Source organism: Lithobates pipiens, unplaced genomic scaffold (genome assembly GCF_037356315.1).
Source record: "Lithobates pipiens isolate NorthernLeopardFrog02 unplaced genomic scaffold, aLitPip1_a1.2 Scaffold_8, whole genome shotgun sequence".
In the NCBI taxonomy this organism is placed as follows: domain Eukaryota; kingdom Metazoa; phylum Chordata; class Amphibia; order Anura; family Ranidae; genus Lithobates; species Lithobates pipiens.
The window spans coordinates 248,626,315-248,639,848 of record NW_027507903.1 but is presented as its reverse complement, the minus strand read 5'-3'; the positions used below and the strand labels follow the sequence as shown (position 1 = coordinate 248,639,848).

The 13,534-nt window shown below is 44.3% G+C and overlaps 1 protein-coding gene across 3 annotated transcripts in view; it reads right to left on the bottom strand.

The window, feature by feature from the left end:
• Positions 1–13,158, bottom strand: part of TBC1D30 (TBC1 domain family member 30) — a 117,285-nt gene extending 104,127 nt beyond the window's left edge. For 2 of the 3 annotated variants that reach the window (XM_077469787.1, XM_077469788.1), the window contains exons 1-2: positions 13,006–13,158; positions 11,813–12,916 (exon numbers count right to left, since the gene is read on the bottom strand). In XM_077469787.1, coding sequence (XP_077325913.1) covers positions 11,813–12,320 — 508 coding nt within the window. In that variant the 5' untranslated portion in view covers positions 12,321–12,916; positions 13,006–13,158. The remainder of the gene's footprint in view (positions 1–11,812; positions 12,917–13,005) is intronic. The other variant, XM_077469789.1, reaches the window with a different exon arrangement.
• Positions 13,159–13,534: the final 376 nt, after the last annotated feature.

The following is a 13,534-nucleotide window of genomic DNA, read 5'->3' as shown; positions in this document are numbered from 1 at the left end:
ATATATATATATATATATATATATATATATATTTCAAAAGGAGAATTTTTTATAATTCGTCAGTATGCAACGTGCGGTACCCTATAGCAAGCACTAGCCAGATCACTGCTGGAATAACTTTTTTTGCACTTTGCCTTAATAAAAGGCTTCATTCACATCGCTATATGCGTATTTTTCTACACAGAATGCAAGTTCTTGCTGGCACAGCTAGCAGAAGATCCTGCACATAATACAAAAGTACTTGCTTTATATACAATTCCATAAAACCTGAGATCTGTGCAGCCCTGGATGCAGCTGTGTAATACTTTTTTTTGTACGCGGCTATACATGGCACACGTTTTGGCATGTAGATACAGCTGCGTGCACGGGATCATTGATCACTAGAGAGCTACATTGCGCCTTGGTTCATATTGATGCTACTTTGAAATCATGCTACTTCACTTGAAGTAGCCAGATTTAAAGTGGTTGTAAACCCTTACAACACACTTTGACCTAGATTAAGGCTCACCTGCAGGTCCAAGAAATATCTCCTAAACCTACACGGTTTAGGAGATATTTGCCGAAAGACAGGCACCGCATGCGCCGTAGACATCGGCGAGCAGACGCACTGAGCACGGCACCATCAACGGCGAATATGCCGTGCGTGGCGGCTCGCATGCGCGGGAGTGACATCATCGCGGCTTCGCCGAATGACAGCGGCGGAGCGGCGAGATCCACGAGAAGATGGATGCGCCGGACTACAGGGGACAGCGGTGACATCGCTGGCTCCTGTGTCAGGTAAGTGACACTACTATGCGATGCATAGTAGTCCATTATGCTTTGCCTTTGCAGGGAATGAAAGAGGAAGTAAACTCATCAGTAGCAGGTTACGGCAATTTCAGGTGCTACTTGAAAGACATCTGTGCAGCTTCATGCACAGACGTCTATTGAGGTCGCACCTGAAATATGCAAAAGTAGTACAGGAACTACTTTTGCAAAACGGTGCGGCATGGCAAAGTCGGCGTCGCACCAATTGGAACAATGTCAATGCCGGCAATTCGCTGCGACTTATCGCTCCAATGTGAACGAGGGCTTAGATGAGAACAGTTTTTTTCCTGTCTGTGTAAATGATGCTTAGTAATTATTATTATTCACGATTTATATAGCGCCAACAGTTTACTCAGCGCTTTACAATGTATAGGGGGGACAACACAATTACAGTACAATACAAAAAGGTACAGGAGGGCCCTGCTCGTAGAGCTTACATTCTAAAGGGAGGGGGTGGTGGTACAAAAAGGTAATAGCTGCAGAGAATGATTTGATGGTAATGAATGATATGCAGACAATTTATAAACTACAATGGTTTTAGAACACCAAGATCAATTCTTATTGTTTGATTTTGGTTACTAAACATGATTCTTTGCCCTAGACCAGGGGTGTCAAACTCCATTTCATCACGGACCGCGTCAGCATTATGGTTGCCCTCATAGGCAACCTTGCTGCTGCCAACTGCTGAGATTGGGGGGGGGGGGGGGCGCTGCACAGAGATGTGCAGGATCTGGCAGAGCATTTCTGCCCTCCTCTCTGCTGCCAACGGCTGAGACAAGGGTTTTGTAACTGCAAGAGAGGTGCAAGGGCCATAAAAATAAACAAATAAAAATGGCCTGGGGGACCGTATTCAGCCCACAAGCCTTGTATTTGACACATGCGCCCTAGGCAAAAAAACATCCTCTTGAGCTCTCCACCTCTTCTCTACATAGGACTTTACAATGCTCTCTGCCTCATGTAGCACAGAAGCTCACAGAGGATCACTCAGATCAGGGTGTTGCTGCAGTACCCCTGAGGACACCTCACAGCACCCGGGTTGAGAAACACTGATCTAGAGCACCATTCAGCTCTTCTAAATAAATTCTACACAGATGCATGTGTCTGGTTACATATGTAGTTTGTTGATGAACTCAGATTTTTTCGGAAAAGAGAAGGCATCCTGATTTTTTTAGGCTCTGTATTTAATTGGCTTTATATTTTGCATGCATAAACAGGTCATTTTTCTCTTTCACCAATGAGGCAGCACTGATCATCAGGACACTGATGATCAGTGCCTTGATTATCAGTGTAGATGTGCCCTTACCTGGTTACCGGCAAGTGTGTTTACATCATGATCATCTGTGATTGGACACAGCTGATCACATGCTAAAGAGTCACTGTGATTGGCCTTTTACCCCCAATCTATGATCAGCTGTGTCACGCAGTTCTAGGAGGACGTCAATAGACAACATAAAATTTTTTTTTTTTTTTTTTTTTTTTTATTTAGTTTTAAAGCTTAAAGAAAATATTCTACTGTATCTTGAAGTCGTATTCTGGGATAAGCAAAAATTGTCTAAATACAAAAATGGCATGTCTATTCTTGGTGTGTTTTGTGTATTTCTTATAGATCTATACAGCAGATCTATGTACAGTACAGTGGTGAAGTCGCTGCTACTTTTATATAGTTATAACGCAATTTGTCACAATGTTTCGTGCACACAAAGTATATTTTTATTGTTTGCAGCTATCAAAGAATATATTTAAATTAACATTTTTATGCCCAGATTTCAGCTTTAAAACAACAATATAGCTCAAATGTAGATAAACTACTAGAGGTGCACATATAGGGACTATTTGACCAACCAAAGGATTAATCAATCCATCCATACACTATGCCAGTAAGGTCCTGAGCATTTCAGCAAACCGTGCTGCAGTTAAATTAAAATTTGTGCCTAACACCAACATTTTATTTTTTATTTTTTTTTGAGAAAAGGATGAGGTGTATACTTACCTTTTTGTCTGCTCTGGTCACATGATCCCGCAGCTCCAGCTTACGTGTGTCATAATGCTCGGCAACAGCTGGAAATTCCAGGAATGGTAATGTCACTCATAGCCCAGCCATTGTTGTTGCTCCCTCCTCTCCCCTGCAGCAGACACTCGATGACAGGATCACATGACCGGCCTGGAGAGGACTGTAAAAAGTATACACAATCTTTTTTTTTTTTTTTTTACAAAGAGTAGGCAGGACAAATAGCAGGAGAGGGGAGGGGACATTTTTAAGAATAGTTATCGTTAGGCAGGACTTTCACTTTAACCACTTAAAGACCAAAAGTTTTGCCTCTTAATGACCAAGCCATTTTTTGCAATACGGCAATGCATCCCTTTAACCACTTCCCGACCAGCGCACGACGATGTACGTCGACAGAATGGCACGGGCAGGCATATTGGCGTACAGGTACGTCCAATATTCGATGCCGCCCTGCCATCGGGAGCGCGCCGCCGGCGGCGCTCCCGCGCTGGTCGGGACCCCCGTGAGTCCGGTCGCGGGACCCGCGGACTCGATCGCCGCGGGCATCCCCGCGATCGTCTCACGGAGCGGCCGAATAGAGCAAATGCTGTGTAAACAACATTTGTCTATTCTGCCTAGCAACTAGTGACGCTGATCTCTGCGCCATGTGATTGGAGCAGAGATCAGTGTACACTAAATGAAAGCCCAACCCCCCCACAGTTAGTAACACTCCCCTAGGAACACTTAACCCCTACACTGCCACCCACTGGTTAACCCTTTCACTGCCAGTGTCATTTACACAGGAATCAGTGCATTTATATAGCAGTGATTACTGTATAAATGACAATGGTCCCAAAAATGTGTCAAAAATGTCCGATGTGTCTGCCATAATGTCGCAGTCACAATAAAAAAAAAAAAAAAAAAAAAAAAAAAAAAAATAAAAAAAATCGCTGATCGCCGCCATTACTAGTAAAAAAAAAAAAAATTATAAAAAATTATTAATAAAAATGCTATAAAAAACTATCCCTATTTTGTAAACGCTATAACTTTTGCGCAAACCAATCAATAATCGCTTATTGCGATTTTTTTTTACCAAAAATATGTAGAAGAATACATATCGGCCTAAACTGAGGGAAAAAATATGTTTTTTTTATATATTTTTGGGGGATATTTATTATAACAAAAAGTAAAAAATAATGCGTTTTTTTCAAAATTGTCGCTCTATTTTTGTTTATAGCGCAAAAAATAAAAACCGCAGGGGTGATCAAATACCACCAAAAGAAAGCTCTATTTGTGGGAAAAAAAAGGACGTCAATTTTGTTTGAGAGCCACGTCGCACGACCGCGCAATTGTCAGTTAAAGCGACGCAGTGCCGAATCGCAAAAAGTGGTCTGGTCTTTGACCAGCAAATTGGTCCGGTCTGAAAGTGGTTAACTGACAATTGCGCAGTCCTTTTTTTTCCCCCCCACAAATAGAGCTTTCTTTTGGTGGCATTTGATCTCTGCAGTTTTGAATTTTTTACAAGATAAACAAAGACAGACCGACAATTTTGAAAAAAAAAAAAAAAAACACACCAAATATTTTTCACTTTTTGCTATAATAAATAAAAACAAATCTCCATCAGTTTAGGCCAATATGTATTCTTCTACATATTTCTGGTAAAAAAAAACAAAAAAAACCACACACACATTGTAATAATTGTATATTGATTCGTTTGTGCAGAAGTTATAGTTTCTACAAAATAGGGGATATATTTATGGCATTTTTATTATAAATTTTTATTTTCTTTTTTATTTTTATTTTTTTTACTAGTAATGGTGGTGATCAGCAATTTTTCGTGGGACTGTGACATTGTGGCAGACAGATCGGACACTTGACTTTTTTTGGGACCAGTGAAATTTATACAGCGATCAGTGCTATAAAAATGCACTGATTACTGTATAAATGACACTGGCAGGGAAGGGGTTAACACTAGTGGAGTGGTGATAAAGGGGTTAAATGTGTTTCCGTGGGTGTTTCTAACTGGAGGGGGGGGGGGGACGGCCGGCTTGGAGTACAGAGAGATTGCTGTTCTTAATCACTAGGAACAGGCTTTCATTCTGTACTTCCCTGTCAGAAAGTGGATCTGTTTGTCTACATTGACAGATCCCCAATCTGGCTCTCTGTGGAGGGAATCGCAGATGGCTGCTATACAGGGCTCAAGTCCTGCGGGAACGGAGTTCCAGTACTTTTTCCACAACAGGAACTCAGTTCCCGTTAGCAGTCGCATCCTGCATATGCCTGAGTAACTGGTTGCTAGGCTGAGCAGGGCCTCCGATAGAGAGCAGCCAGCCACAGACACCACACCAGACAGCCACACTTACTGCTGGTAAGGATCCAGCCTGTGCCCACTGACCAGTCACTGCCAGACAGTTCCGGGGCCGCCAACTACTCCCGCAGCCGCTGTAGCACATTGCCAGCAGTGCAGCCCAACTCTGAGCTTCCAGACTTCTGCAGTTCAACTACTCCTCTAAGCTGAGCCTCCGAATCCTCCCACCCACGAGGTCCGCCGCCCGCCAGAGTCATTGACAAACTTCCAGGTTAGTGTGTTACACACACTTTGTTAGTTACAGTGAACATGCTCCCCCTCTGTTCTGCTGCCATCTCCCCCACACCCCCTCCGTGCTGCTGCCGTGCCCCCCCACTCCCACTCCGTTCTGCTGCCGTGCCCCTCCAGTTTTCCTCCGTGTCCCCCTCCGTTCTGCTGCTGTCCCCCTCCAGTTTTCCTCCATGTCCCCCTCCGTTCTTGTGATTATTCTGTTAGTTTGACAAGTTAACTTATTTTGTTTTTGTAAACTGGCACTTTACAATAAATGTTGCACTGTATTTTCTGTGAAATATATATGCATATGAGCGTATTTTTTTTTTTTTGGGGTGGGGGAGGGGGATCTTTTTTTCCCCTAGGACTTGACCCCTGCTGCTACAGCTGTAAAATGGGCACAGCTCTCTTGCACATTGGCCTTCACCTTCTTTGGACTGGTTTCCCTCCCTCCCTTCAAGCACCAGGTATTTATCAGACCCTCACTAAACCCCCCCCCCTTGTATCCCCCACTTTCCCTTCTTTGCAATCGGGTGTCTTGATGGGGACCTTCCACTATGGTCTTTCACCTCCACTCCTGCTTAGGCACAACAATATTCGTTTTCATTTCTGCTCTAACCATCTTCACTATCCAGTCGACCCTGACTTTTAATTAGTAATTCACTCACATAACCCCAATATTGGTTAACTTGATTGACGCACTCATCAATCACTGATGCTTCCCAGGTTTATACCAGGAGTGCTCGGTGTGCCCGGATCCGCCTGGGGCGTTGTCTGTGATGGGTGCCGCCGCTGAACATGCCCACTCAGCTCCAGATACTGATGCCCTCGGGTGGCTCATGGTCCCTGACATCACGCCATTAATTGCACATATACCTCTAAGTGATCTTGTTTAAATAGAAGGGGGGGGGGGGGCTCTGTCTTCTATCTATCCTCCCCTATAGTGATACAAGCTAGTTTACCTAGGTAAATTTACTCTCCCATTGCAGATACATCACATGTCTGCTAATGGCTTAAAGCCACAAAACGCATCAAGCTACCAGATGTCGTGTATTTAAATTCCACACCCATTAAGATATGTGCTCATATATACAATTTTTATTGTGATAGGGATCAGAAAGACCATAGACCGTGCAGATGCTATCTTGCAATATGTGTATATCCAATCATGAATGTTGGTGCACGCCTTAATCTCATCATGTGATTAATGTTTGAAAATATGTTATTGCCAGATATTACTGTTTCAGAAATTGCCACTATGGAAGTGTGCATTTCTATGTGTATGAAATTTAATGTATTTAAACATGTATCTATTTTTTATTAAATACTTTACTATCCACTATTCTATTCATTTTGTTACCATGAGCTTCATATAAAGTCCCCTTTTTGTTGCATCTTTGATGCTTTTCCCGTTGCATTTTTGCCCCTTTTTCTCATAACGATAGGGGTGGAGGAACCCCATACCCATACCCAGCCATGGCATCATTCAAAGTCCCAAATTCTCCCCATTTTATTATTTAAAGGAAATCTGTCATGGAGCCCACAGTTTGGCGTACACCAATCACAGCAGATCGCTCAATCAGCACCTCTTATATTCTTTTTACAAAATGTAAGGTGTTCTGTGAATGGAGGAGATGAGATTGTGACATTCATCCACAGTCATTAGAAAGACCTAAAATGATCTTAAGGTTAGGTTTCTGCAATCTCCTATACAGGAAGGAGCTGGGTGGGGGTCGCGAGAGCTCCGCTAATCAGATTCCATTGTATTGCATGGTTCTGCCAATCTAATGCTTGATATATATAGGATATGAATGAGCAAAGTGAAACAGTAAGGTTATACTTTCTCCTGACCTAGTCTATTCCTTACAATGGGGGGCAGGGGGGGGGGGGGGGGGGAGGGCTATGCGATTTTCTGTTGCTCTACTTTTCTCCCCCCCCCCCCCCCCCAATAAAACCTTTGCAGTACCCTCCTTTGCCACACGATTATGCTTCACATTTACCTATGCAGTGACAATCCCACCACTTTTATCTGGCGATGCTTTATTTAAAACCCATCTTCAGGTCCTATTCCTGCTGATTATATTTCTATTCCTGTTCCTTTTATTGTGTAGGGCTATCCTAAGTTGACGTTCAAGATTTCTCATAATACGTGCACCTAGCCTCGTTTGTTACTTGGTATTCTTTACATGCTTGTCAGAAGTCTATTGTTGTATTTTGTACTAAACAATGCACTCTGTTCCATTTCAATGTCTTGATATGTTGGAGGCTGCTTCTTATAAAGAAATGTGTTAATTAATCGCTGTCATGTTGATGCTTTGGCTTCACTGCTGCCTGAGTTGCTGACCTGGAACAGGTAGAGTTCTGATACTGCATGTTTTGGCTTTGTTACTATGAAGTACTGAAGTGAATCATGGCTAGGGTATATAGCAGGGATATGCAATTAGCGGACCTCCAGCTGTTGCAAAACTACAAGTCCCATCATACCCCTGCCTCTGAGTGTCATGCTTGTGGCTGTCAGAGTCTTGCTATGCCTCATGGGAATTGTAGTTCTGCAACAGCTGGAGATCTAATTGCATATCCCGGGTATATAGCATCTCTAGGTGGCCAGCAATGGCAGCTCCTATAATTCTCTCATGTAGGGTTGGAGATCACACTGGACTGATTCAGTCGGTTGTAAGTTGGTTAGGTAATGGTAGGATGGAAGAGTTTTCTTCCAATGCTTTCTGCCCAACTACACTTGGAAGGAGATGGAGAACCCTTTTTGGGGACCTGGGCTGCTGTCTTTGGGTACGGCCTTAAAAATAGTTTCTACATGTACTTTTCTCATTACAGACACACTTGTATTCCAGTAAGGTAACCCATTTAATTTGAACGAGTTGCCAAGACAGCAGCACATGCACCTCTTCCTTTTCAGACGCACCACAAAAGCAAAGACAGTTGATGTCTTTGCATTTTTTTCGGGGTTCTAAAACAAACATCCATTGGTTGAGTGATGTGTTTTAGGGTGCCTTTCAAAATGAATGGCATTGTAACCCACTGTACCATGGTGTGACAATGAATAGCAGCAAAGCATAATAAAAATTGGCATTTTACCGCAACCGATTTCTATACGTAACAGACTGCTGCCATGTGAACAGCAGCAGCAAATTATAAATAGATCTGACAGAGTTGAAAGAATTTCTTCCCATGATTATATAGATTGTGTGTTATCAATAGAAAATAGCAATTACATGATGGACAAAGACTCTCTGTGGTAAAAAAAAAAAAAAAAAAGGAAGAAAAAAACCCACACCACAACAGTTGGTCTGGACATGGCTCTGGAGGAGCGTGACTGGACAGCCCCAATTAGGTCACAAGTTGCACTAAATTATAAAAGCAGCTCTGGTACATTCATAAAGCATGACAACCATTTCTGGAGGCAAAATGCTTTCAGAAGCAGTAGTGTACATAATATAAAGCCACGAAATGCAATAGCCCAAAGCAACCAATTCAATTTCCCATTTCCTGTTTTGGGGAGAGACTGAAAGAGGAATACAGATGTCACTATGGGTTACTGTACTTTTTTCGTTACTCCTCGCCTTAGTAAAAATGATGACAATGGCAAAAACAAATTGTAATTGCAGCAATTACTTTACTCTGTTAGACCCTCTACTTCTCTGAAATTTTCCATGAACCCTGTAATTCTTGCTGTGCCCAGGGGCGTAACTATAGGGGGTGCAGCAGTCGCGACCGCAACTGGGCCCTGTGATGCAGGGGGCCCATGCAGCCCCCTCTACATATGGCCGGCAGCAGCATAGGCAACTAGGGGTACCAGTGCACCATGCACACGGGTGGCTGGAGGTGGAGGGTGACTAGCAGAGCTCCATGCTCGACTATCGCACTGGCTGCTCTTTAGTTGTGCATTCCCCGCATGACCTGTGTCCTCGGCCGGCTCCTCAGAGTACCCCTCTCCTGCTCCATGCATTGCCGCTCAGTCCGATGTCTGTTCTCCCCAGCCAGAGTCCCACCCCCCCCCCCCCCCCCCCCAAGTCCGGCCCACACTGCACTGCGAATTCTCCCGGGTAAACAAACTTTAAGCACACAGATGCAGTGCAGCCCTATGAGAACCCCCCGGAGGACACTGCAGGCTTGTCTGCCATCCCCCCTCCTCCCCCGTCATACACAGATGATGAAAGGTCTTTCTGGGAGATATGCTGATCGCCCGTCCAGCACACTGGATGGAGTCCAGGCCAACATGGATGAGTGCGCGGCCTGCAGCTTGATCATGGTGAGTGAAAGGACCCCACACACCATTATATACCCCCTCCATCTCCCCTGGGGACAGGGACCCCTTCTCACCTGGGGGCAGTAACTTCATCTGCCCTGGAGAAAAGCACCAGATTTCTTCTGGGGACGGGGACCCCATCCTGCCTAGGGACAGTCCCCCAATGGGGCACCTAAAAAAAAACTTAAAAAAAAACTACTGATGCCAGTGGTGGAACTACAGGGCTCACAAAGGTCATACCTGTGACCACGCCCTGGAGTTCCACCGCCGGACTTGGAGGAAAGGGCCCTGGCTGGGGTTCAGGGGGGCCCTTCATGGTTTCTTGCATCGGGGCCCTGAAGGTTCTAGTTACGCCACTGGCTGTGCCCATTAGGGAGAGGCACCCTCTCCATTTGTCCTGGTGACCACTGTTCCTAGAACTGAAAATAAAGAAAAATCTAAAATGCTGACATTGGAACACACATGGCTGGGTCTAATGAGGGGACCTGTTCTGATAACTGCAAAGCGAGGATTTCCCTCACTTTGGAGAAATATCCTCTCACTTCCTACTGTGTCCAGGGGAGAGGAAGTGAAAGGATTTTTCAGTTTTGGGATAGAGTATGGGGATGGTTAAAACACCAGTCAGGGTTTTTCTTCCCCTCTGTATCCCATTAGGAATCAGGGAGGGAGGGGAGGGGGGGGACCTGACGGGATATTATCCCCTATTTTATCCCAAACTGAAAACGTTTTGGCTTTAGATCACATGCATCAAACACAAGGCCTGGGGGCTGAATCCACCAGGTCATTTAATGTGGCCCTCGCACCTCCTGCAGCTATAGCACCCCCCTCATCTCTACCCCCACCTTGTCTCAGCAGTCAGCAAAAGAAAGAAGTTCAGAACTCTTCCGACAGATCCTATGCCTCTCTGTGCAGTTGCAGCACCCCTCTCTGCCTCCCCTGGTCTCAGCATTCAGAAGACTCGCAGCTGACTCCAGCCCTCCTCCAGACCCTGCACATTCTGCTTCCCTTCTCTGCCCTGCTTTTTTTCCTGGAAGCAGATCATCCCTTTTGACCAAAATGCATCTAAAGCAGGGATGTCAAACTTAATTTCTTTTTTTTTTTTTTTTTTTTTATCAATTAACTTTTTATTGTTTCCAACAATGCATTACACATCATGCTGTATTACATCACATCAGCTCCACAAGAAAGAAAATGAGCAAACATTAGGGGCCTCCCACCCGTTGACCCACAGGGAGCCCTCTGGAACAGGTACAGACCAGGCCAAAAAGACTCCTCCGCGATCAACCAAACTTAATTTCATTGTGGGCCGCATTGGCAATCTAAGGGCTCTGGCACCCAGCTGCTTGGGGACATACAATGTAAAGTTTAGGCATATTTGCCAGAAGCCACTGGTGCTGTATACACCTGCCCTGTAGACATGAATGGCTGTATATTGGTTTAGGGTCTTATGCATGTATGTGCAATTTTTTGCATATACCCGTGTATAGCCATGCAAAGCCAGTCATGCCCAGTCATTGGGCCCCTGTACGCAGTACCTGTGGCTCCCAGGATGGTAAATGTGCCTGAACTTAAGGATTATGGCCCTAGGCAGCCATGATATGCACAAGACTAACTCACTTTGGCCCTTCTGATCATCAGCTGGACTTACCAAAAGTGGTACAACTGTGCATGGTAGCAAATCAGCTTCTAACTTCTGCTTGTTCATTTAAGCTTTGCCAAAAAAAAAAAAAAAAAAAGGAAAAAGCAAGAAGCCGATTGGTAATGCACAGCTGCACCAGATTCTGCGTGCACCACTTTTAGTAAATCTCCCCCATTATTTACAACATGAAAAACAGACTGCATTTTCTCCAACTGAGAAAGTGACACAAACAAAACAGGAGTGGTACAATAGTCATTACTGCTCTATTTAGACCTTTAGGTAAGATAAGCAGGTATAACTAATTATATATATATATATATATATATATATATATATATATATATATATATATATATAACATGATGTCATATTAAAATCAATTAAACCCACAAACACAAGTTTACATGGGTTTAGTTGTTATCTCGGTGATTTTAACATGAAATTATAGACAGCACTTCCTAAAAAAATTAATGAACTCCTCTGAAGCATATGGTCAGAAAATGATATAGTACCATCATTAATATGCAGCACACTCACCTTTCTGCTTGAGGAACTGTATTTGATGCCTGCGGCCCTGGAGTTCTGACAACTCCTGCAGGAATCCACATTCAGGGTTACTTCTGCTCAGAAAGGCATCTGATCCAGATGCTTCAGTCGAGCTGTCCACGCTATCCTGATATTGCCAACGTCCTGTTCCAAGTCCCCCACGGTATGTGTCGTAGAGTTCTGTCAGCAATCCGTTCACTAGGGATGAAGTGCGACTCCGTGCTTCCTGAGAATTGCCACTATCCGCACTGCCTTGGTCACTGGAATTCTCACTGGGCAACACTTCATTTTCACAGTCCTCAGAGGGTGAAATCGGCCAGACAACTGGATAAGTGTTAGGCCACATGCTCAAATTTTGTGGGAGGCCATGTTCAGTTGCATTGTTGACAAAGGCATCGCCGTCATCATCTATACATAACTCCTCATACTTGGGGTCATCCATGTTTCCATCCGTAGGGCACTGTGAGGACATATTTCCAATTCCACTAGTGTCACCCATAGTAGTATAAAGTGTAGTAAACCGGTGAAGGCCCCACGCCACTCATACCTGGTTTAGTTCTGACCGGCTCTCTTCCAGCAACTCCAACTTTGCGACATAGTAAGCTTTCTGGGATCGTACTACTCACATTGTGGGGAGTGGAGGCACTTTTCCTTTTTGTACGTTCAGTGCAATTCTCTTTTATTTGTTTTACCTTTCCTCTGTCTGCCTCGAAGTGGTGCAAACCCGTCTAGTAAGTTTCTCTGCAACTTGTCCAACAGGTGAATAAGAAGTGTGACGTCTCCAGTCATTCCACCTGCAGCAGCTTGCAGATACGCTTGTCAGATTGCCCAGTTGACTTAGCAGGATGGGTGGGGTGAAAGGGATAATAAAGACACGGACATCCACAACTTTTTCCAAAATGCTTCGACGTAGTACGGCACAGGGAGAACACTGCCCCAAAAAAATAGGAAATGATCCCGTACAGCTGATGGCTTAAAAAAAAAAAAATACAATAAATGGATTAGAATGAAAGCAGACAGACCTTTATCTTGCTTTTACAATGACATCTGGTATTTCCTGTGTCCATTACAAGTTTTCTGGGGAAGGTTCATATCCTGTAATAAGAGTAGAAATGAAAACCTTTTATACAGGGAATGCTGACAAGCATGCATGCACACAGCACTGACAACGAGAAATGTCTTACCTGTCCTGGATCACACTATGAAGGCTCAGTGTAGCAGATGTAGCCCAGACACCTCCTGCCTTCTCCAGGGCTCCTGTGTCCGCTGTTGTCACATGGAAACTGACCACCCCATGAGAACTTCAGCAGGGTGGAGCCAGGATCTCATAGTCAGGGAAGTTCAGACAGCTGACACTTGTAGGGATTTGGGAATCCTATACAAAGCCACACAATATCACACGCCGACTCCCTTTCATTGTTTACATCTTGGTCCCATGAGCTGGGATGTGAGGCTATGCAGAGCATTTATCAATATTATCAGAGGTTCATCTGACTTTTAATAATAAATAGTGAAAAAGAAAAATCAATAGAGTGAAAAAGTTTCAAGTCTGATTTATGTTTCGCTCTTTTTTTATTTTAGCCCCCCCCCCCCCGTTAGGGATGAGCTCAGGCTGAACACGTGCAGAGCCCGCCAGGTGGAACACGTGCAGAGCCCGCCAGGAAGTCGACGCAGCGCTGCGCTGGGCTAATCACAGGCAGTGAGACATTGCCC